Source organism: Cetorhinus maximus, chromosome 15 (genome assembly GCF_964194155.1).
Source record: "Cetorhinus maximus chromosome 15, sCetMax3.hap1.1, whole genome shotgun sequence".
NCBI classification, from domain to species: Eukaryota; Metazoa; Chordata; class Chondrichthyes; order Lamniformes; family Cetorhinidae; genus Cetorhinus; species Cetorhinus maximus.
In genome coordinates, this window is record NC_135893.1 from 1,428,095 (window position 1) to 1,450,351 (window position 22,257).

General features: G+C 41.5%; 2 protein-coding genes across 2 annotated transcripts in view; one reads left to right on the forward strand and one right to left on the reverse strand.

Annotated features, from left to right (window-relative positions):
* The window catches only part of LOC144690326 (immunoglobulin lambda-1 light chain-like), a 28,469-nt gene extending 25,894 nt beyond the window's left edge, over positions 1–2,575 (forward strand). The window contains exon 7 of the mRNA XM_078557679.1: positions 466–2,575. The gene's annotated coding sequence lies outside the window, so the exon portion shown is untranslated. The remainder of the gene's footprint in view (positions 1–465) is intronic.
* Positions 2,576–12,752: 10,177 nt separating this feature from the next.
* On the reverse strand, positions 12,753–21,945 carry taf10 (TAF10 RNA polymerase II, TATA box binding protein (TBP)-associated factor). Its single transcript, XM_078557680.1, has 5 exons — positions 21,738–21,945; positions 19,343–19,491; positions 17,962–18,026; positions 17,287–17,401; positions 12,753–14,085 (listed from the first exon to the last, which is right to left on the reverse strand). Exons 1-5 carry the CDS (start codon positions 21,814–21,816, stop codon positions 13,996–13,998), a joined length of 498 nt encoding a protein of 165 aa, XP_078413806.1. The 5' UTR covers positions 21,817–21,945; the 3' UTR covers positions 12,753–13,995.
* Between the last annotated feature and the right edge of the window lie 312 nt (positions 21,946–22,257).

A 22,257-nucleotide genomic window follows, 5' to 3' on the forward strand; every position in this document is an offset into this window, starting at 1 on the left:
ATATAAGGTGCCATTTATAATTGTTGAGAGTTGAACTGTGAAACTTAATTCAACCAATAAAACCTTTTCTCTGTGATAAACAATTGGATACAAATCACTAGACAGCTAGCTCAGTAAGGAGAGCATTGTGACTCTTAGTCCCAGGGTTCTGGATTCAAGTTCCATGTTGGGTAGTTTTTGGTCTCTTCAGCCATCACCAAAAGTGCACCACATGAATCTACCTCATCCCCAATGGATTTGATTTGCTGCATGTCCATCTTCTTACATAGATGGAGGGATGATGAGGACAATAACAATAAAACTCTCAAATCATATCATTAAAAATATTTAACACAAACATTTCTCAACAAACCAGTAAACAAATATATTATATTTACAAGGCTTCTGATTATATTGCAAGCTGCTTGAAATTCTTTATATAAGGATGTGCTAATTTACAATCACGGTTTAATTTCTTTTTTTCAGGATTTTCCCATGATGAACGATTGACATTGAATATTTCAATTTTCAAAAATTTCTTTGCAAATCAGATTTGTAAATTTCAGGTTTTGATCTTCAGTCTACTTGAATACATTTTAACAATATTTCACTTCTGATCTGTGTTTAAGAAGTATTGAAAATAATTCCTCATTTTTAAAGATTGATATAAATTTTTAAATGATATACTAGTTTGTTGGTAGATATTGGTCAAACTAATGTTGAAGGTAGTATTGTATGAAAATCTCTGCAAAATGTTGTTGCTATAAAAGATTCTTCAGGTTCTAAATAGTACGCCATAGGTAGATTCATAGAAGCATATTGTTGTAAATACTGTAAATATTCCTTAACTGTGATACAAATTGGAAATATCCATTCTAAAGCATATAATATTCACATGGTATCCTTTAATATTGAAAAACTTTAGGCTTACATTCTAATGATGGGTATTCTGGATCATAGAACAAAGCTTTTCAGTTACAAATATACAGAGTTCCAGAATACGTGTTCTGTGTTATATCATAGAATCATTGAATAGTTACTGCACAGAAGAAGGCCATTCATTTTTTTGTATCCATGCTGGCTGTCTGCAGGGGCAGCCACCTAGTCCCACTCCCCCACCTAGTCCCACTCCCCCACCTAGTCCCACTCCCCCACCTTTTCCCCTTTTCAGATAATGATCCAGTTCCTTTTGAATGCCACAGTTGAATCTACCAGACTCTCAGGCATCAACTTACATTTATGTAGTACTTTTAATGCACAAAAATATCCTAAGGGGCTTCACGGGAGTGTGACCAAACAAAACATTGACATTGAGTCAAATATTAGCAGCTAAAAGCTTGTTGAAGAGATAGATTTTAAGGAGGGTGGGGAGGGGTGGTGGGGGGCTTTCCAAGGAGGTGAAGGGATGAAAGGGTTTAGGGAAGGAAGCCCAGAGCATCGGGCCTGGACAGCTGAAGGCGGACCACCACTAATGGGCCAATGGGAGTGGGGAGTGTGTAAGGAGCCACAGTTGGAGGAACAGAGTTCTTGGAATGTTGTAGGGCTGGAGGAAGTTGCAGAGATTGAGAGAACTGAGATTATGGAGGGATCTGAACAGAGGATGAGAATTTTAAATTTGAGACAATTTTCCACTAGGAATATAACACCCAGAAAGGGAACTTTCTGAACATTTCCCATCTTAGAAATGAAAGAATTGATTGCTATTTTCCTGAATAAACTTATTATATTCTATTTTATGTATTTAACAGTCCACAAATGTATTTGAAGCTCTATTCTGTACAACGAAAATGGGTTTAACTGTATTTTCTTTCAGTATTATATGTAACTGTTCCTTCAATGTGCCATTAAATTGAATGTCAGGACTCAAGTGTGTTTCTTTGTGTCATAATGTATAACAATAAGGTTTGGGTCTGTAAAATGTGGTACATGTATTACTTAAGCAAAAATAAAACATGCACATGAACTCACACTGTGGTAATGAACTGGACAGACCCAGAGATCTGAAGATTTGATTGTTGCTCTGTTTGCTACAGTTGCCAGAATGTGTGTATTTATCTAGTTAAGACAGATTGGGCTGTGATTTGTACATTCATTATTCGGACTCTCAAATGAAAAATCACTTTGGGGAGATTCCAGAAAGCACCTAAAATCCATGTAACAACCCAACAAAAGCCAGGAGACATGGGTAGAAAACAACTGGCTAAAATTATAACCAAAAAACTATGTTCGCGTTACATTTTTTCTAAGCTGTTTGTATTCAAATTATATCCCATTGAAATAAACATTAAAGCAGCATCAGCTGCAAGAGAATCAGGACAGATGGTCAGGTTGCTGAACATCCGAGTCCACCCTTGTTGATGGCAGGAATCATCCAAGCTAGGAAAATGCAGTTCTGGTTGGGAGAATGACAGTGCTCCTTGTCACTGAACATTCCCACCTCACATACCTCCTCGTCATTCAGAGCTGGGCAATGTGCAGATTTGCAGGAGTTTCCTTCTGAGCTGTTGGAGGTTTTTGTGGAGTTGCTCTGTCTGCTTGGCAGCTCTATGGAAATGAAAAGTTGCAATGAATCTATCAATGTGGCCTGTGTGACAGATTGACAATCATTGTTTCATACTCCGTCAATTTAGGGAGTACTTCATATTGGAAATATTTAAACAAATGAACTCCTTCCCTTAACAATGATCCTTTGATTGATGTTTCTCGAATAACAATGAGTACAATAGATATAGAAATTTCTTTTAATTGCTAAGATTTACTTTACTGACATATATAGATAAATGGAATGTAAGCATCTTAAAGTGAAAGTGCAAAAATAATATTAATGGATCAATCAGACCTAATGCTTGAAATTTAATTGCTTAAAATGAGGCACTTAGATTAATAATAGTTTGCAAAATCATGTCAATTTTTAGTTCCAAGTGTAACTTGTGTAACGCTACACATTGAAAGAGCAAGAAAGAAAGGACTTGAATTGTTTCGGCAACTTTCATGGCCTCAGGTTGCGCTTTCAGCCTGTTAAGTATTTTTGAAGTATAGCCACAGTTTTAATATAAGGCGGCAGCAAAATTGCGCACAGCAAAGTCCCACTAACAGCAATTTTAATAATCAGATAATGGCCTTTAGTGATTTTGGCTAAGGGATAAATATTGGCCGAAGGCTATGGAAGAATACACATTTTCATCTTCGAAACAGCGCCATGGGATCTTTACATACACCCTGGAGAGCAGATGGGGCCATGGTTCAATAACTCTACCAAAGGTAGCAGCTCCGACAGTGCAGCGCTCTCTTTGTACTGTACTGGAAGTGTAGATTTTATCTACAGTGGGTCTTGAACGCAAACCTGATTCGGAGACGAATGTGTTAATTGGGATTTACTGAGCTTACAAGCTGACGTTATATCTCCCTAGTGCTCACAGATAGAAATTACAAATCCCCACATGGTTTCCGTTTTACAATCACAAAATACATTAAGCCTTGCAGGTCCAACGTTTTTTTTTGAGTTTTATGTGACTGAGAAAGAGGATGCATAAAAGCTGCGTCCTTATTTCTGGGGGCGGGACTCTTGCTACAGAATAAACGTTACACCACAACCTCAACTGAGAGCTGCACCTGGTGATGATGATCTAGGACTGCGGACTGAAACCCCAGAAAGAGCTGAGATGCACATTTCAGTTTCTTTGCTCCGTTTCCTGTTATTTACAACCTGTGAGTTTCTGCTGCTTTCATATTGAAATGCAGAATGAAAAGCAAGTCAAATATCGAAAAGTAACATTGAAAGTGTGCATTAAGCTTTTGGGGACTTCAACATATGAAGTTCTATAATGATTTAATACATGTATAGGGAGAATAAATGAGATTAATTTTTCTATTGACTTTGTTCTTCTAAAGTCAAAAATATCCATTCTACATCCACTTTCTCCTGGATTTTGTATAATCACTGTACGAGAATTGTAGTTGATTGTGTTGCTTTGAGAATAGTTTCCCTAAAACTCCAAACTGTAGAACTCCTTATTAAAAACAAAAAATGCTGGAAAAACTCAGGTCTGTCAGCATCTGTGGAGAGAGAAACGGAGTTAACGTTTCGAGTCCGTATGACTCTTCAGAGCTGAAGAGAAGTGGAAATGTGATGGATTTTATACTGTTTAAGAGGGGGTGGAGCAGGTGGAGCTGGATAGGTCAGCGGTAGGTGGGGGTGTAAGGAGAGACAGACAAAGATGTCAGGGACACAAGACAAAGTGAATGTTTACGGTAGTGGTAAAGACTAAAGAAGGTGTTGATAATGGTATGAAGATAGCAGAATGTGTTACTAGCCAAACATGGGTCAGTGCTCTGTAAAAGCACAACATAGTAACCAGCGACAGGTGACCCTGTAGGGATGGGGTGCGGGGGGAGCAGTGCTGTGGAAAAAGGATAAAAAAGAATAAATAAATAAATAATGAAAATAAAATGTAAATTAAAAAAATAGAAAAGTAGAACTTCTTGCCTGCCTCGATCAAGCTTTCCCCCTATTGTAATAGCTAGCGAACACAATCTTGATATCTAACTATAAAGATGTGTGTAGATATCATTGTTAACAAGGTTGTGTATTCTATCTGATTTTTCGACAATTGGTTCCTTTTGTCTATTTTTTTATATATATTATGTTCTGCCTGACTTCCTTTTGGTTTCAAACTTTCACTGGGGTTTATTTGTATTTGCTGTTGTTGATGTAATAATCAATTCATTTGGATCAGCTTTGAGAATTTCCATTATAATCTTCAAAAATTTAGTGAGGTGATCCTGATATGTGTTCTCCACAAAAATCATAGAGTTATACAGCACAGAAACAGGCCCTTCAGCCCATCATGTCCGTGCTGGCCATCAAGCCCTTATCTATTCTAATCCCATTTTCCAGACTTGGCCCGTAGCCCTGTGTGCTATGGCATTTCAAGTGCTCATCTAAATACTACTTAAATGTTGTGAGCGTTCTTGCCTCTACCACCCCCTCAAAAGGAACAAGCACGACAAGATTATTCATGACATTAATGCCTGGTGCCTAACACCCAAAATCTAAAGCAATGCCCTCTCTACAATTAGGCAACTACAACTGTCAAAAAGACTACTTGCCTTTGTAGATGGTGGGACTTTGCTTTAAAATTAGATGGCACTTGTACAGAATGGACAGTCTGCAAATAAGTTACATAACTTAAACAATAATTGAAATTAATTTAAACTACAGCTCATCCAAATATTATTAAAATCACTAGATCTTTTCAATCAACTTTTTGATCAAACATCTTTTATCAATAGTACTCAGGCCTGAAATCTTCAGTAATATTTGTGTTGGTATTTGGTCACACCAGCTCTCCTGTGTTTGATGCAACTTTCCAGTCCAGTACTGTAATATGACAGCCTGTGGTGTTGAAGTATCATGCTTAAACCACTAGGTGGCTACATGAACAGATTGTGCAGAGCAATTCCTGGGTTTTCAAACTCCTGCAGCTATCTTGGTAAAGGTGAACACAGATCAGTCTTGACTTCTAATAACTACGTCAAATCACAGCACTGAAATGGGCCATTCAGCCCAAATGGTTTGTGCAGGTGTTTGTATTCCACTAGCCTCCTGCCGTCCTTCTTCATCTAACCCCATCAGCCTATTCTCTAATCCTGTCTTCCTCGTGTTTACCCAGCTTCCCCTTAAATGCATCTGTGCTCAAACACACCCTGTGGCACTGAATTCCAATTTCTCACCACTCTCTTGTGTAAAAAATGTTCTCCTGAATTCCCGATTGGATTTATTAGTGCCTATCTTATTTATAACTTTTAGATTTAAACTATCCATGTGGAAACATCTCTTTGTTAAACTGCTTCATAATGGTAAAGACCTCTATCAGGTCATACCTCAGCTTTCTCCTCCCAGTCTGTTCAGTCTTTTCTGATATTTATAATCTCTCAGTTCTTGCAAATATTTTTGCAGCTTTTTCAGTGCCTCTATTTCTTTTTTTTGTGATGTGGAAACCAGGACTCTGCATTGTACTCAAATTGTGGAAAGCAGGATTGTGCATTGTATTCAAATTGTGGAAAGCAAGACTGTGCATTGTATTCAAATTGTGGAAAGCAGAATTGTGCATTGTACTCAAATTGTGGAAAGCAGGACTGTGCATTGTACTCAAATTGTGGAAAGCAGAATTGTGCATTGTACTCAAATTGTGGAAAGCAGGACTGTGCATTGTACTCAAATTGTGGAAAGCAGGATTGTGCATTGTACTCAAATTGTGGAAAGCAGGATTGTGCATTGTACTCAAATTGTGGAAAGCAGGATTGTGCATTGTACTCAAATTGTGGAAAGCAGGATTGTGCATTGTACTCAAATTGTGGAAAGCAGGATTGTGCATTGTATTCAAATTGTGGAAAGCAGGACTGTGCATTGTATTCAAATTGTGGAAAGCAGGACTGTGCATTGTATTCAAATTGTGGAAAGCAGGACTGTGCATTGTATTCAAATTGTGGAAAGCAGGACTGTGCATTGTATTCAAATTGTGGAAAGCAGAATTGTGCATTGTATTCAAATTGTGGAAAGCAGGACTGTGCATTGTACTCAAATTGTGGAAAGCAGAATTGTGTATTGTACTCAAATTGTGGAAAGCAGGACTGTGCATTGTACTCAAATTGTGGAAAGCAGAATTGTGCATTGTACTCAAATTGTGGAAAGCAGGACTGTGCATTGTACTCAAATTGTGGAAAGCAGGATTGTGCATTGCATTCAAATTGTGGAAAGCAGGACTGTGCATTGTATTCAAATTGTGGAAAGCAGAATTGTGCATTGTACTCAAATTGTGGAAAGCAGGACCGTGCATTGTACTCAAATTGTGGAAAGCAGAATTGTGCATTGTACTCAAATTGTGGAAAGCAGGACTGTGCATTGTACTCAAATTGTGGAAAGCAGGATTGTGCATTGCATTCAAATTGTGGAAAGCAGGACTGTGCATTGTATTCAAATTGTGGAAAGCAGAATTGTGCATTGTACTCAAATTGTGGAAAGCAGAATTGTGCATTGTACTCAAATTGTGGTCTAACCAAGGTTCTCTACAGGTGTAACATAACTTTCCCATTGTTTATAATATGAAAATTGTGGATGCTAGAAATTTGAAATAAAAACATAAAATGCTGGATATACTCATCAGGTCTGGCAGCATCTGTGGAGAGAGAAACAGAGTTAACATTTCAGGTCCATAGCCTTTCATCATAACTGATGTTCTCTAACATTTAATTCCATTCTTCTAGAATCATTGTAAAATAAATACATTTCAAATAATGGATTTCACAATATTCTCTGGGATTGGTGTGAATCAGTAGATTAATTAGATATTTAAAAGTTCCTTTACAATCTGCCATGCAAAATACACATGAAGTGAGTTTGACCAGCCTCACCACTAGATCTACAGCACAGAATTCATGATATTTCTTCTTTCTTCCTATTAAATCATCTTGCTCCATCAATCTCATCCTTTGATTTATGTATCATTGTCTGCAGGTATCTATTTGTATTCTTATTCTGTGTGTAGGTGTAACTGTGTTACATTTATAATGTACTGCTCAGTATTGATGGTCCATGTGCAATACCACAATGGATAAACTAGTGTTCTCAGGGACAAGATGTGGAAGAGCAAGTTCTTAATGTAGTGCAAGTGTTTTTAAGATAAGAAAATACAAGTGGAATAATAAATATATTTTTGGAACTAGAGATTTCCACAAAATTATTACCATCTCAGATATGTGGCTGCGTGCATAAGGTGGACATGAAATGGATTTAAGAGATGGGATAAAAATATATTCATAGGAATGATATTGTAAGTGATGGGATAATAATTGAGTTGACATTACCAATGTTTTTATATATTTTATGGGATTGTCACTGGCTAGGCCAGCATTTATTGTCCATCCTTAATTACCCTCGGGGAAGCGGTGGCGTTCAGGCCACTTAACGCTTGTTAGTTGCATTGCTGATTCAATTGGCTTTTCCCCGCAGCCTCCAAACTTTCAGTTTTGTTACAATCCCCGCAGAAGCTGATAATTTTAAAAGACGTGAATCTCCCAGCGACCGACGGAAATTACTGAAGGACAAATTTCACACTTTAAGACTTTTACTGTAACAAACTAACTAAAGTCAACATAATATAACATTACTTAACAGGAAAGTAATACACCAAACTAAAGAATTGGTATTTTCACATTAACTAACTAACACAATCGAGAGACCTCTTACAACTGCTTTTGCTGTGCACCACCCTTCTGGCAATGTGTAGTAACACAAGCTGAAGTCCCATGTTACCGACAGCGTTGCAGCAAGCTAGCTTCTCCTGCAGTACCAGGTCGTATCTCCCAGTGCCCTTCGAAAATTGCTTCACTCAATCTGAGCATTCCAGAACCAACTTTCATCAACAAGACCCACCTTGGTGACTCCTTGTTCCTTACATCTCCAAAAGTCTGGTCAGTCTGTCCCCTTCCTTTTGAACAGGAAACGATCTTATCCAAGCATTCTGCTTAGTGTTGACATAAAAACAGTTGACCCTCTCCGTGCGTCTCCCTGTCTCCAGAAAGCAGCAGTCCCTTTTTTTGCTGTGTGAAGATTGTCACTTGCTTTTCAACAGGTTTCCCTTTGGGGGGTTTTTTCCCCCCATGACAACCAGATTATATGGGGCCTGGTCTCTAGCAGAGGGTTTGGTATGATTGCCACTCCCCCATCCAGAACATTCTGTTTTACCCCAAATTATTGGAGACATTTCAAAACATAACCAATCTTTAAAATCCAAAGTTCGTCACAGTTTAAACACTGCAGTCATTCTCCGCTCCAACTTCCCGCTCAAGTTGAACTAACCGGAGTAAGCAGATGCTGCAAGATAATCGCGCACATCACTGCCAACATTCTTTGTATTAAGTGTATAGTTGCTGATGGGACCGGTTGTTGAGGGGAGCCGGCTGCATCCTCAGTGCCAATTACACCCCCCCAAACCCGCTTCTGTTTCCGCCACTCAAAAACAAATCTCTTTCACTGAACTAGAGGTGGGAGAAGCACCTCCTGTGAGAGTTGGACCCTCGCCCGCGTTAACTCATTTACCCATCAACTTCAAAACTAAGATCCAGCCCCGCGGAGTCACCCAGTGCCCAGAGCCTGAAACTGCAGCTTAAACCTTCTCGTTGGCTGTGAACACATTCTTTCCTTAACACTGTGGACCGGTGAGTGGCCAAACTTCAGCTCATTCCCATTACGACCTCCCCAAATAACTACTTTAATGGTGTAGTTGTTGACAGGTGTAACAGGATTTTAAAACATCTCCCACGCTTATCGAATATACTCCTGGAATGTGGGATATTTGACCGGCGTGTGTCCGACCCACCTTTGCCCTTTCTCTCTCTCCCCCCCACAGATATAGGAATCGGATTAGGGATATGACCTAGGTTCATAAAACGCTGCTTTACATCTCTCGAAACCACCTTCCCGTCCGGGAGTCATGTATTAGCTGTGCATAAGGTCAGCCTGGGACACAGCACAGTCTGAGCGAAATGAACTCCCTGTTAGTTATCGCACGTGTGTCAAATGTCATCATTCTAAGCTAATACATTCTTATCCGATAAAGACTTGATTTTCCGACAGCTTTTGTTAGGTTTTCCGCTGGTCGCCATCGCTGTTTAACTTTATCGGTTACACTTACTGGCAGTTTAAGTGAAGGTTTGTAAAATTAGGTCATATTTAATGAATTATTTCCTGTGGATTTAGAAAATGAGGCGAACAGTCTGTTATAACCTGGTCCTTTGTTCACTGGACGATGCCAGTTGCTGCCTTGGTTTTTGCTCGGTTTTTCCCCCCAGGATGCTGATGGCGAGTTGCTCCCTCTCTCTCTCTCTCTCTCTGTGCTGCGCTCTTTCTGCTTTTGCGGCTTCTTGGCTCAGGTTTCCAGCCAGGGCTCAGATTCACCAAGCCCCACAGCCTCCTTCCAATTGGATGTTCGGAGCTGCTGAGCGGGCAGTGAGGCTGAGAGAAGTTGGGGGGAGAGGCTGAGAGAAGTTTGCGAGTGTTGCTGACTGCAGCTTGGAAATTGTGCAGAAGGCGGCACTCCCGTCCGCTCTCGGATAAAACTGAAAAACGCAGTGGTTGTCCATGCGGGAGAGGAGCTGAGATCCACATTATACTCGACACTGGAGTACCCGTCTGACACCAACGCCTGCAGCTACCCCGTGGTGAAGAATCTCACAATAGATCCATAGATTTTTGGTGTCTCAGGGAATCAAGGGACACGGAGAGCGAGTGGGCAAGTGAAGTTGGGGTATTTCAGCAATGATGGGACTGAATGGCCTCCACCTGCTTCTATTTCTTGTGACCTAATGATCTTATAGCACAATTAAAGTAGCAGATTTCAGGTTTGCAATCTACCGGAAAAGCAATTTTACAATTTTAATCCTGAACCTTCTCGGGTGTTTTTTTTTACACTTTCTGATCTGTAGCCTTGCTCATGGGGGAAATATAAAAGTATTGGAATAATTTTGACATTCTTCAATCTTCTATAAGAAAATTACATTTTCCAAGTTGGAATTCCGAAAGGTCTTTGATTAAAACAGATGTAGAAAAAATGAATTCGTTTTGAGTCTTTGGGAGTAGCAGCAGGTTCCTCACAAATTACATTTAAACATCACTGAGGAGGGTCTTCATTCAGTGAAAGGGCAACTTGCACAACAGGGATTTCAAGTTAAAGGGAAATGGGAATGAGATGCGAGATGGTCAGCTGCACTTTGGAATTCAAATAAAATTAAAAGTAAATGAAAAAAATGTCAAAGGATGATCAAAGAATTGCTAATTTTACAAGGAGAATCATAGACTTTTGAACTTCAGAATATGCATCCCATAGGTGGGTAACTAGTCAGTCACATCTTCCAATTTGCTGGCAGTACCTGGCCAGAGCTGTTATTCACATGGTTCCCACAACCCAGGTCACTCAGAGAATGAGCACTCATTTTTATAGATTAGAGAGTACATCACCACACTGCACTTTACATAATTTGGAGTTGATACATAAACTTTGCTGTAACATTAGATCTGCAAAAATATTTTCATGTGCGTCACTATATCAGCATGTACACTGTTACCCACTTACCTCAATGCATGTGCACCAAAACCCCACATACTTCAACAAAGAGTGAAATCCCAGTCCCATCGCCTGCTATTTAATACCAGGTGGTGGAGGAGCAGGTGTAGGCCATTCGGCCCATCGAGTCTGCTCCGCCATTCAATGAGATCGTGGCTGATTTGCTAATCCTCAACTACACTTTCCTAGCCTTTTCTCCACAACCCTTGATTCCCTTACTGATTAAAAATCTGCCTATCTCAGCCTTGAATATACTTAACGACCCAGCCTCTACAGCCCTCTGCAGTAAAGAATTGCACAGATTCACTACCCTCAGAGAAGAAATTCCTCCTCATCTCTGTTTTAAATGGGCGACCCCTTACTCTGAGATTATGTCCTAGACTCTCCCACAAGGGGAAACAATTTCTCAGCATATACACTGTCAAGCCCCCTAAGAATCTTATATGTTTCAGTAAGGTCGCCTCTCATTCTTCTAAACTCCAATGAGTACAGGCCCAACCTACTCAACCTCTCCTCATAAGAAAATCCCGCCATCCCCAGGATCAACCTAGTGAACCTTCTCTGGACTGCCTCCAATGCCAGTATATCTTTCCTTAGATAAGGGGACCAAAACAGTATTCTAGGTGTGGTCTAACTAGTGCCTTGTATAGTTTTAGCAAGATTTCCCTATTTTTATACTCCATTCCCTTTGAAATAAAGGCCAACATTCCATTTGCCTTCCCTATTACCTGCTGAACTTGTATGTTAGCTTTTTGTGATTCATGCACGAGGACCCCCAAATCCCTCTGTGCTGCAGCCTTTCTCCATTTAAGTAATATTCAGCTCCTCTATTCTTCCTGCCAAAGTACAATTTGTACACATTTTCCCACGTTATATTCCATCTGCCAAGTTTTTGCCCACTCACTTAACCTGTCTATATCCCTCTGTAGACTCTTTGTGTCATCCTCACCACTTGCCTTCCCACCTATTTTTGTGTCATCTGCAAACTTGGCATTAGTACATTAATTTCCCTCATCTAAGTCATTAATATATATTGTAAATAATTGTGGCCCCAGCATTGAACCCTGCGGCACTCCACTAATTACAGGTTGCCATCCTGAAAATACCCCCCTTATCCCAACTCTGTCTTCTGTTAGTTGGCCAATCCTCTATCCATGCTAATATACTACCTCCAACACCATTGGCTCTTATTAAGTAGCCTGATGTGCGGTACCTTATCGAACATCTTTTGGAAATCCAAATATATTACATCTACTAGTTCCCCTTTATCTATCCTGCTAGTTATCTCCTCAAATAATTCTAAATGCTTATCGTTTGTCAGCATCAACAAAACATTTGGCATGCTTACATCAACAATGAATCCCTAACACTACTAAAGGTTCTTTAAAAAAAACATTTACACTGACAGGCCAAAACAGGAGGTGGCTAGGCTGGTGGTGTGCAGCTCTTGGAGCCAATCGGGAAGCTGATCCAGCAGGAAGCGGGTCAGCAGCTCAGAGGAAGTGAAACTGATGTAAGATAATAGAAAACTAAAATGTCTGTTTAATACAGCAAACTACTAAAACCATTAAAATTAGAATTCCGCCCCCCACCCCCCATCCCAACCTCCCAAGGTGCCATGGTTTTTACATCAATAATTCTGTCAAAACACAAAATTAGGTAAATTTATTGTAAGAATTGGACATTTATAGAATGCAGGAATCTTTCTTAGTTCAAGATTGCAAATCAAAGGTATGAAAGTACTGCACTTCTGCATTTCTCATGTGACTGAACATCTTTAAATGGAATAAGCCCTTAGTCCTAAAAGGAGCAAAACCATTCACTCAATTCACATAAAGGTTCCCTAAAGCTCACATTCTTCAGAAATGCTGTGGTAAAACAGAGATGGAATCCAAGGCAGTTAAAGGCAAATTAAATGGTTACCTGAATTTGTTAAACATTTAAGAAAACAATATAAATTAAACTTGTAAGTTTTAAAAAGATGAGACTAACTTAAACAAGATTAAATCAACTAATTTTGTTAAAACATTGCCAATTTTGAAGAAATGGTAATTATTTTGTTGGAATTATTTTAGAGGCCCAGAAATGATTTATCAAAACAAGTTTAAATCCCCACTCCTGTTCTGATCAAGAATCTGAAACTGCAATTTCAAAATTTAAATAGTAGACTTTAGGAAGTACTTAAAATTATAATTCTTTCCCCTCATGTGGCTAACTTTCTTTTACTTCTACATTAGTTTAAATGAGCTGGACTACCTGACATTACTGGAGGAAAGCAGATGCTTGCTTGGAATATTTTCCAAATTCAAGAGAAGGTTGGCTATTCTCTCCTTTCCCCTCAAAAAGAAAATAAATTGACTACACAATTTTTTTTTAGGCAAGAACAGATTTACAAGTGAACACTTTTGAAATGCATCATATGAAAAACATGCAGATCCACCTGAAAATAATATGACTATCTTCTTACTGGTCGCTAATGCTAGCTTGCTACTTTTGAGAAACTATTATACAGAACATTTCCTAAAGGCCATTATATTCCAGGGTATTAATTTAAGTTCTAACTGATCCTGACTAGGTGTACAGAAATGAAACAATACCTTCTAAACGCATTGTACACAGATCCAAAAATTATTTCAATCCTATCATCATAAGTAACAATTCAAAAGGAAATGTGAGAATCAGTGAAAAATAATGCAGCCCTCCAAACGACGAACAAATATTGGATGTAGATTCAGAACCACTTTAAAGCTTGTCAAATCAGAAAACTTAGCTTGTGGCATTTTTCTTTTCCACCATCAGATTTTGTGAAAGGCATTCGGAGCTGACACTGTACAGCAGTTGTTGGATGTTAACAAGTAGTCACTAGTTTGCTGATGAAGATGTTTCCAGGTCTTTATGTAAAGTAATGAGGTTTCTTCACATTTATACCATATTCAGTGAGAGCAGGAATTAAATCCTCCATGGTGAGGGTGTATTTTTTGTCCTAAAGACAACAAAACGCATTTAAACAATGATGTAGAAAGCAGAAAATAACAGCTTAGAATACATGGGTCCCCGAACCCAAATTTCAACTATCTTCAAATTTAAAATATTTATTTGGATTTTTTTTCTTTCACTTGCTCCATTGAGAGCAGACAACACTAAAATGGGAAGTAATTTTGGGAACCAAAGGAGCTTCAATGGGATATTGAAATGATGCTGGAATGGACAAAAATAGTGGTTAATGGAACTCAACGTCAGTGACTGTGAAGTGATACATTCAAGTGGGCATTAGATGATTATTTGAATAGAAACAATGTGCAGGGTTAAGGGAAAAAGTCAGGGCAATGGCACTAGGTCATAATGCTCATTTGGAGAGCCGGTGCAGACACAATGGGCTGAATGGCCTCCTGCTGTGCCGTTAAAATTCTGTGATTCTGTGATATTTTGTTAAGTTGGTGGCTGGTGAGCTCAGTTGGCTGGATGTTTGGTTCAAAACAACACCAACAGGGCAGATTCGATTCTCATTCCAGCTGAGGTAGACTTAGGACCTGCCTCCTCACCCTGACCCTGAGGGTGAAGCCAATGGCAAACCATCGCTGGCAAAAAGTACCAAGAAAACAGCTCAGGATGAAGCATCAGCAAACAATGAGCTTTCAGGCAGAACACACAAGAGGTGTGAAGTGATTCACTTTGATAGGAAGGACATGGAGACAATATAAAATGAAGGGTAAAATTCTGAAGTGGTTGCAGGAGCAGCAGGACCTTGGTATACACTTGCAGAAATCACTGAAGGTGACAGGACAGCTTGAGAGTGCAGTTAACAAAGCATACAGCATCCTTCTTCTTCAGTTCTTTGCCCGAAGGCAGGTCTTTGGCAATTCTTTACTGAACTGCAGCAAAATGCCAGGACTTTTTTTACGGATAGGGCGAGGGGGCAGGCCCCGAGTCTACCTCAGCTGGAATAGAAACATAGAAAATAGAAGCAGGAGTAGGCCATTCGGCCCTTCGAACCTGCTCCACCATTCATCATGATCATGGCTGCTCATCCAACTCAATAGCCTGCTCCCGCTTTCTCCCCATATCCTTTGATCCCTTTCGCTCCAAGAGCTATATCTAACTCCTTCTTGAAAACATACAATGTTTTGGCCTCAACTACTTTCTGTGGTAGCGAATTTCACAGGCTCACCACTCTCTGGGTGAAGAAATTTCTCCTCATCTCAGTCCTAAATGGTCTACCCCGTACCCTCAGACTGTGACTCTTGGTTCTGGACTCCCCCACCATCGGGAACATCCTTCCTGCATCTACCCTGTCTAGTCCTGTTAGGATGTTATCAGTTTCTATGAGATCCCCCCTCATTCTTCTGAACTCCAGTGAATATAATCCTAACCAACTCAATCTTGCCTCATATGTCAGTCCCGCCATCCCAGGAATCAGTCTGGTAAACCTTCGCTGCACTTCGAAACACAAGAAGAATGGGGAATCAAACCCCGCTCTGTTGGCATGAATCTGATCCACACTCTAGCTGTCTAGCCAACCGAGCTAAGAAGCCCCTTATACAGGATCATAGGCTTTATCAACAGGGGAATAGAGTATATTAAACTTGCATAGAACACCAGTTCAGCCTCAACTGGACTATTGTGTCTAGTTCTGGAAGCCACACTTTAAGATGCAAAGCTTTAGAGGGTGCAGAAAAGATTCATGAGAATGATTCCAGGGGTGAGAAACTTCAGTTACAGAGATAGATGGGAGAAGTTGGGACAGTTTTCCTTGGAGAAGGTCAAGAGATTTGATAGAGATTTTCAAAAACATGAGGGGTCTGGACAGAGTAGATAGGGAGAAACTGTTTCCACTGGTAGGAGGATCGAGAACCAGAGGGCACAGGTTTATGGCGATTGGCAAAATAAGCAATGACAACATGAGGAAAAACTTTTTCAAGCAGCAAGCAGTTAGGATCTGGAATGCACTGTGTATTGTGTATAATCAAGACAGAGATCGATAGATTTCTAGATATGAAAGGCATCAAGGGATATGGGGGTAGTGTGGGAAATGGCATTGAGGTGGAAAATACAAGTGAACATATGAATTAGGAGCAAGAGTAGGCCACTTGGTCCCTCGAGCCTGCTCCGCCATTCAATAAGATCATGGCTGATCTGATTTTAACCTCATATTTCTGCCTACCCCCGATAACCTTTCATCCCCTTGCTTATCAAGAATCTATCTACCTCTGCCTTAAAGATATTCAAGGACTCTGCCTCAGCCACCTTTTGAGGAAGAGAATTCCAAAGTCTCACAGCCCTCAGATTCCTCATCTCTGTCCTAAATGGGCAACCCCTTATTTTGAAACAGTGACCCCGAGTTCTAGCTGATCAGGTCAGCCATGATCTAGTTGAACATCGGAGCAGGCTCAAAGAGCCGAATGGCCTCCTCCTGCTCTTATTTCCGATGTTCCTATACTGCTTCCAGTGATTTGATGGGTCTAGAATGATGGACATATACACAAGAGATTTAGGACAGTAAGCAAGAGAATTTTTGTTTTGAAACCCAAGAAGATTGCAACACTGCAATGCATTATCAGAGTTAGTGACTGAAGTTGGGACCATATCAACATTTAAGAATAGATTAGATTAGTGGTTGAAGGAAAGGACAGGGAACAGGGCAGGCCTGTGTGATTAGGGTACTGGTTACGAAGAAGATAAGCACCAAACTGAACTGGTTGGGCTAATCAGCTTATTTCCACGTTCTTAATTTCTATGAGATTGGCCCAAGTAATTGTAATTTCAACATAACATTATAACTCCTGACATTTACAAAGCATTTTCATTGCAAAATCAGTTTGTGTTTATACTGTGTGTGCTGAAAACTTCTTTTTGGCAAGTCGGGAATTGCCTTGGGCTGTTGGTTTATGAAAATGAGTTTGTGCGATCAAAAGAACAGCAGAGTAAATATGGACAAATGCAAATTCAGACTTGATTATTAAAAAAAAATCTCATGGATTAGAGACAGAATAATTATCTAAACTAAATCACAACACTGCAATTTTACAACTTTTTCACAAAGTGCACTTCACCAGTGAGTTTCCGAAGTTTAGATAAGAACTGTGCGTTCTGTTCTTATGAGATTGTTTTGGTGATTAAAACCTTTCTGAAGGTGCTTTACATTGTTCAAAGCATAGCGCCGCTGTTATGTTCAATGTGAACAAACCTTGCTTTTGTTTCTGGAGCTTCCTGATGCAGTTCCCTTCATCTTACAGTGTTGCAAGGCATCGTTTGCAATATCTGAGATGAACTTCTGTGCGGCCAAAGATATTAAACGAATTCTGTTTAGAAAACAAAATATGGTCAAAAGCCAAATTTAATGGTCACTCAGTACATTGCACATATCCAGTTCTATTTCACAGTAAATAAATGTTAATTCTTCAAAGATTGAAGCTTTTATAAATGAAATTACAGAACAGCATCTTCCGTGAAATCAGTATGCTTCCATATTGCCGAGTAGAAAATGAGCTTTTTATTAAAACATTCCTGGAGGAATCTTCTTGCTCACAGAGAAGTTATTCAATCTACAAATTCTAGCAATTAATACCTCCATCCGACTATAAACATCCCCTACTCTAATTACAAACAGGCTTACTAAAGAGGAAAACATTTCCCGAATACACGCAGGCTTTATTCACTGCTGCAAGCATATTTGTGACAACTGGAGCTAACGGTATAGTAGATATATATTTTTTAAATAAATAGCTATGTGAAACACATGCTATTTGGAACATTTTACATTATAGATGCTTTTAAAATTGAACATTTCGCATGGTAGAAACTATGCAAATTGACATTATTAATCAAACCAGAATGGATGCAAGTCAAAACATTAACATACATTCGAGGATCAGAAGCCTCAAAGCCTGCTCGATTCAGATAATACCCTGTCACAGCATCTGGTATCTGAAAAGGCAAGAGTTAAGAACTTAATGCTACATTTAAAATCAGTGAAATATGTATTCATATCATACGACTGTATCATTAAGGTAGAGTATATTGGCATTTAAAAAATACTTTAATCATTAGCTGTTCTTATGGAAAATCTGCAATGCAATAACAGTCAGCACTTGAACCGTTCAATACTGAGATTTCCTGTAGTCAATATAGCTGCTATTTATCAAATAGTCTCAAATTGTTGATAGGTCATTTCCTTCATTGACAACACTAAACACAGTACATGCAGGTTCTAAAGCTCTGCAAAAAGTTTTTGTGCTTACGCTTATGAAAGTTCCAAGTACCTAGATTTTGAACCATTTATTTTCTAAATAATTTCATTTGGAGCTCCTCATCAAGAAAAATATAAGCAGATAAGAAATAGGAGCAGGAATAGGCCACATGACCTCTCGAGCCTGCTCTGTCATTCAGTACGATCATGGCTGAACTTTTATTTCAGTTCCACTTATCTGCCTAATCCCTCAATCGTCCTGGTCGATGACCAAATATCCACAGACCTCCACAGAGTGGAGAATTTGAAAGATTTACAACCCTCTGAGTGAAGAAATTTCTCTCCATCCCAGTTCTAAATGGTCAAACCATTATCCCAAGGCTATGACCTCCAGTTCCAGCCAGTGAAAACAGCCTCGCAGCATTTACCCTGTCAAACCCTCTAAAGATGTGTGTGTCAATAAAATCACTTCTCATTCTTCTAAACGCGAGAGATTACAAGTCCATTCTACTCCAACATGTTGCGCTGAATGGCCTGTTTCTGGCCGTTTATCCTACGTATTCCGAAGTGATTCAATCCTATGTATTTTTGATGAAGGATCACATCGAAAATAATATATTTCTTTTTCAAGTCCCAAACAACCTATTGCGCGCTTCCAAAATCGTGTGGCTCCATCATTCATAAACTTATTTTAAATTAATTTCTAAACGTTGCATGTCCCATTTGCAGAAATTAATATATATTAATCTGAATTCTGGTTTCTTCTGGCCTCCCACTCCCTACAACCTAAAGCCAACTTCATTTTGGGCCGATCTCTAGTCCTACAAAGATCTGTTGAGAGTTGGAACTGGTCATTTAAATACTGAAAATTTTGTCAGTTTAAATGCCATGTTAATAACTTTGTTCTTATACAGCAGCTAATTATAATTTATAAGCATTTATAAGCAAACTTGGTGAACTGATAAGCAACTAGAAAATGTGGAACATCAGTTATAGCTTAAATTTTGTTTCCAAAAATGAGCTTGAATTATTAAAACAATATGAATGAACTTACTGTCGGTGTATAATCTTCTAATTGTATAAGGAAGTCTGCCAGTGGTGTTGTTGATATAACAGGTTTGACATCCCCATTAGCAATCCCTTGAGGAACATAGACACCGTTTGAAATGGAAGTCTCTGCTGCAGAAGCAGCAGCAGTTGGAACTGAAAGAACACAGGAAGGGAAGATACATTGTGAACAAATTATGGCAATAGAAATCTAACCATTTATGTACAATAGCTTTTACAATTCGGCAAGAATATATTTTCCTATTTTGATTCAACATTTTCTGATGTTAAATGTAAACACCTGTTTTCTTTTGCTGGGTCATGATCGATAGGGACTTACAAGTGAAGATAATGGTAACATCGGTGCCGCTTTTTATAAACTCTTTAATAAGATTCTTTGGAGCAAACTCAGTAAAATTGAAAATTGTGAATCTCTGTTCCTTGTTCAATTTAACAACATTATATCAAGATTTACACAGCCAGTTTTTCAATAGTGACCATTACGGGTTAAGAAACACTGGGGCAGTGCCTGTTAAATAAGCAATTCAAAAGTTAAAAAAAAAAATCAAATATCTGCAAGTTCCACAAACCAAGAATAGTTCAATAGATATGATACAGTTCTTGTATTGACACATATTGACTAAGTGACATGATACAAGATGGTCCTGAATACACATACAATTTGGTTGCTTGGATTTGATATTACAGTACTGTTGAAGAAACTGAGAAATCTCAAGTATCTTTGGCACTGATTGGCTGACCCGAACCTGAATCAAAGCAAATCAACTTTTTCCCACGTGCAGTATAGTGTGCAAAATTGAAAATTGTGAATCTCTGTTCCTTGTTCAATTTAACAACATTATATCAGTTTAACAACATTATATATAAAGGCATCAAGAAAGGTTTCAGTGGCAATAAAGTGTTGTAACAACAAAGGTGGGCAATGTTCTGCAGGTGGAAAAAAAGTGGCTAAGACATGTGATTAGAAGCTGAGTTTATGCTCAAGCAGTGCACTGAGGTTAAACTATCTGACTCTGTGCAGGGGAGCAACCAAGAATGAAGGGGCCAGGTTAAGCGTATGGGGATTGGGGGTTTTGCATGGGAGTTGAATTGGATAACCACGATTTTGCCATTATGCCATTGGTGAAGAGGCAACATTCAAATGGCTCATCAACAACCTGAAACCACAGGAGTGACCATGAATTCAAAAAGTCGCCCCCCACCACCCCGGGATTATCCATCCCCGTCTCCGGGATTATCACCCCCACCTCCCCAGGATTAACCCCTCCCCTCCCCGGGATTATCCCTCCCCCCCTACCCGGGATTATCCCCACCCCACCTCCCCGGGATGATCCCCCCTCCCTCTCCCCATCCCCCTCCCCGGGATGATCCCCCCTCCCCCTCCCCGGGATGATCCCCCCCTCCCAGCTCCCCCTCCCCGGGATGATCCCCCCTCCCTGGGATGATCCCCCCTCCCTGGGATGATCCCCCCTCCCCCTCTCCCTGGGATGATCCCCCCTCCCCCTCTCCCTGGGATGATCCCCCCTCCCCCTCTCCCTGGGATGATCCCCCCTCCCCCTCTCCCTGGGATGATCCCCCCTCCCCCTCTCCCCGGGATGATCCCCCCTCCCTGGGATGATCCCCCCTCCCCCTCTCCCTGGGATGATCCCCCCTCGCCCTTCCCCCTCCCCCTCCCCGGGATGATCCCCCCTCCCCGGGATGATCCCCCCTCCCCCTCCCCGGGATGATTCCCCCTCCCCCCGGGATGATCCCCCCTCCTCCTCCCCGGGATGATCCCCCCTCCCCCTCTCCCCGGGATGACCCCCCTCCCCCTCTCCCCGGGATGATCCCCCCTCCCCCTCTCCCCGGGATGATCCCCCCTCCCCCTCCCCCTCTCCCCGGGATGATCCCCCCTCCCCCTCCCCCTCTCCCCGGGATGATCCCCCCTCCCCCTCCCCCTCTCCCCGGGATGATCCCCCCTCCCCCTCCCCCTCCCCCTCTCCCCGGGATGATCCCCCCTCCCCCTCCCCGGGATGATCCCCCCTCCCCCTCCCCGGGATGATCCCCCCTCCCCCTCCCCGGGATGATCCCCCCTCCCCCTCCCCGGGATGATCCCCCCTCCCCCTCCCCGGGATGATTCCCCCTCCCCCCGGGATGATCCCCCCTCCCCCTCCCCGGGATGATCCCCCCTCCCCCTCTCCCCGGGATGACCCCCCTCCCCCTCTCCCCGGGATGATCCCCCCTCCCCCTCCCCCTCTCCCCGGGATGATCCCCCCTCCCCCTCCCCCTCTCCCCGGGATGATCCCCCCTCCCCCTCCCCCTCTCCCCGGGATGATCCCCCCTCCCCCTCCCCCTCCCCCTCTCCCCGGGATGATCCCCCGGCCCCGGTCCCCCGCACTCACCGTTCCCGGACACGGTCCCGGCTGTGGCGGCCCCCGAGGCCCCGGCGGCCAGGCTGAGCTGCAGGTTGTCGGAGTTCATGCTGATGGCGGACACGGGCCGGTTGCCGTCGCTCCGGCCGCAGCTTCACCCTGAGGCGCCCATGGCCGGTCCCTCAGCCCGAACTCTCCCCCCGGCCGCCCTCCCGCCCGGCTCCCACCTTCAAACCGCTCCGGCCGCTCCGCCCAGCGCCGCAACATGGTTCCGCCTGCCAGGCTCCCACTCACTGTCTCTCAGGCAGCTGCACCTCAAACCAACATCTCACTGCTCAATGTGCACTGGGCAGGCAATAGGCGGGGGAAATTTACTGCACACCACTGTCATGTCACTCAGTTTGGTGCAGGGAGAGGCAATGCAAAATAAATTATACAGATAAATGTTAGAAGGGGCTGGTGGAGCAGAGAGATGTGCAGGGTATATGTGCACAAATCATTGATGTTGCAGGTCAGGTCGAGAGTGCAGTCAATGAGGCATCCAGGATCT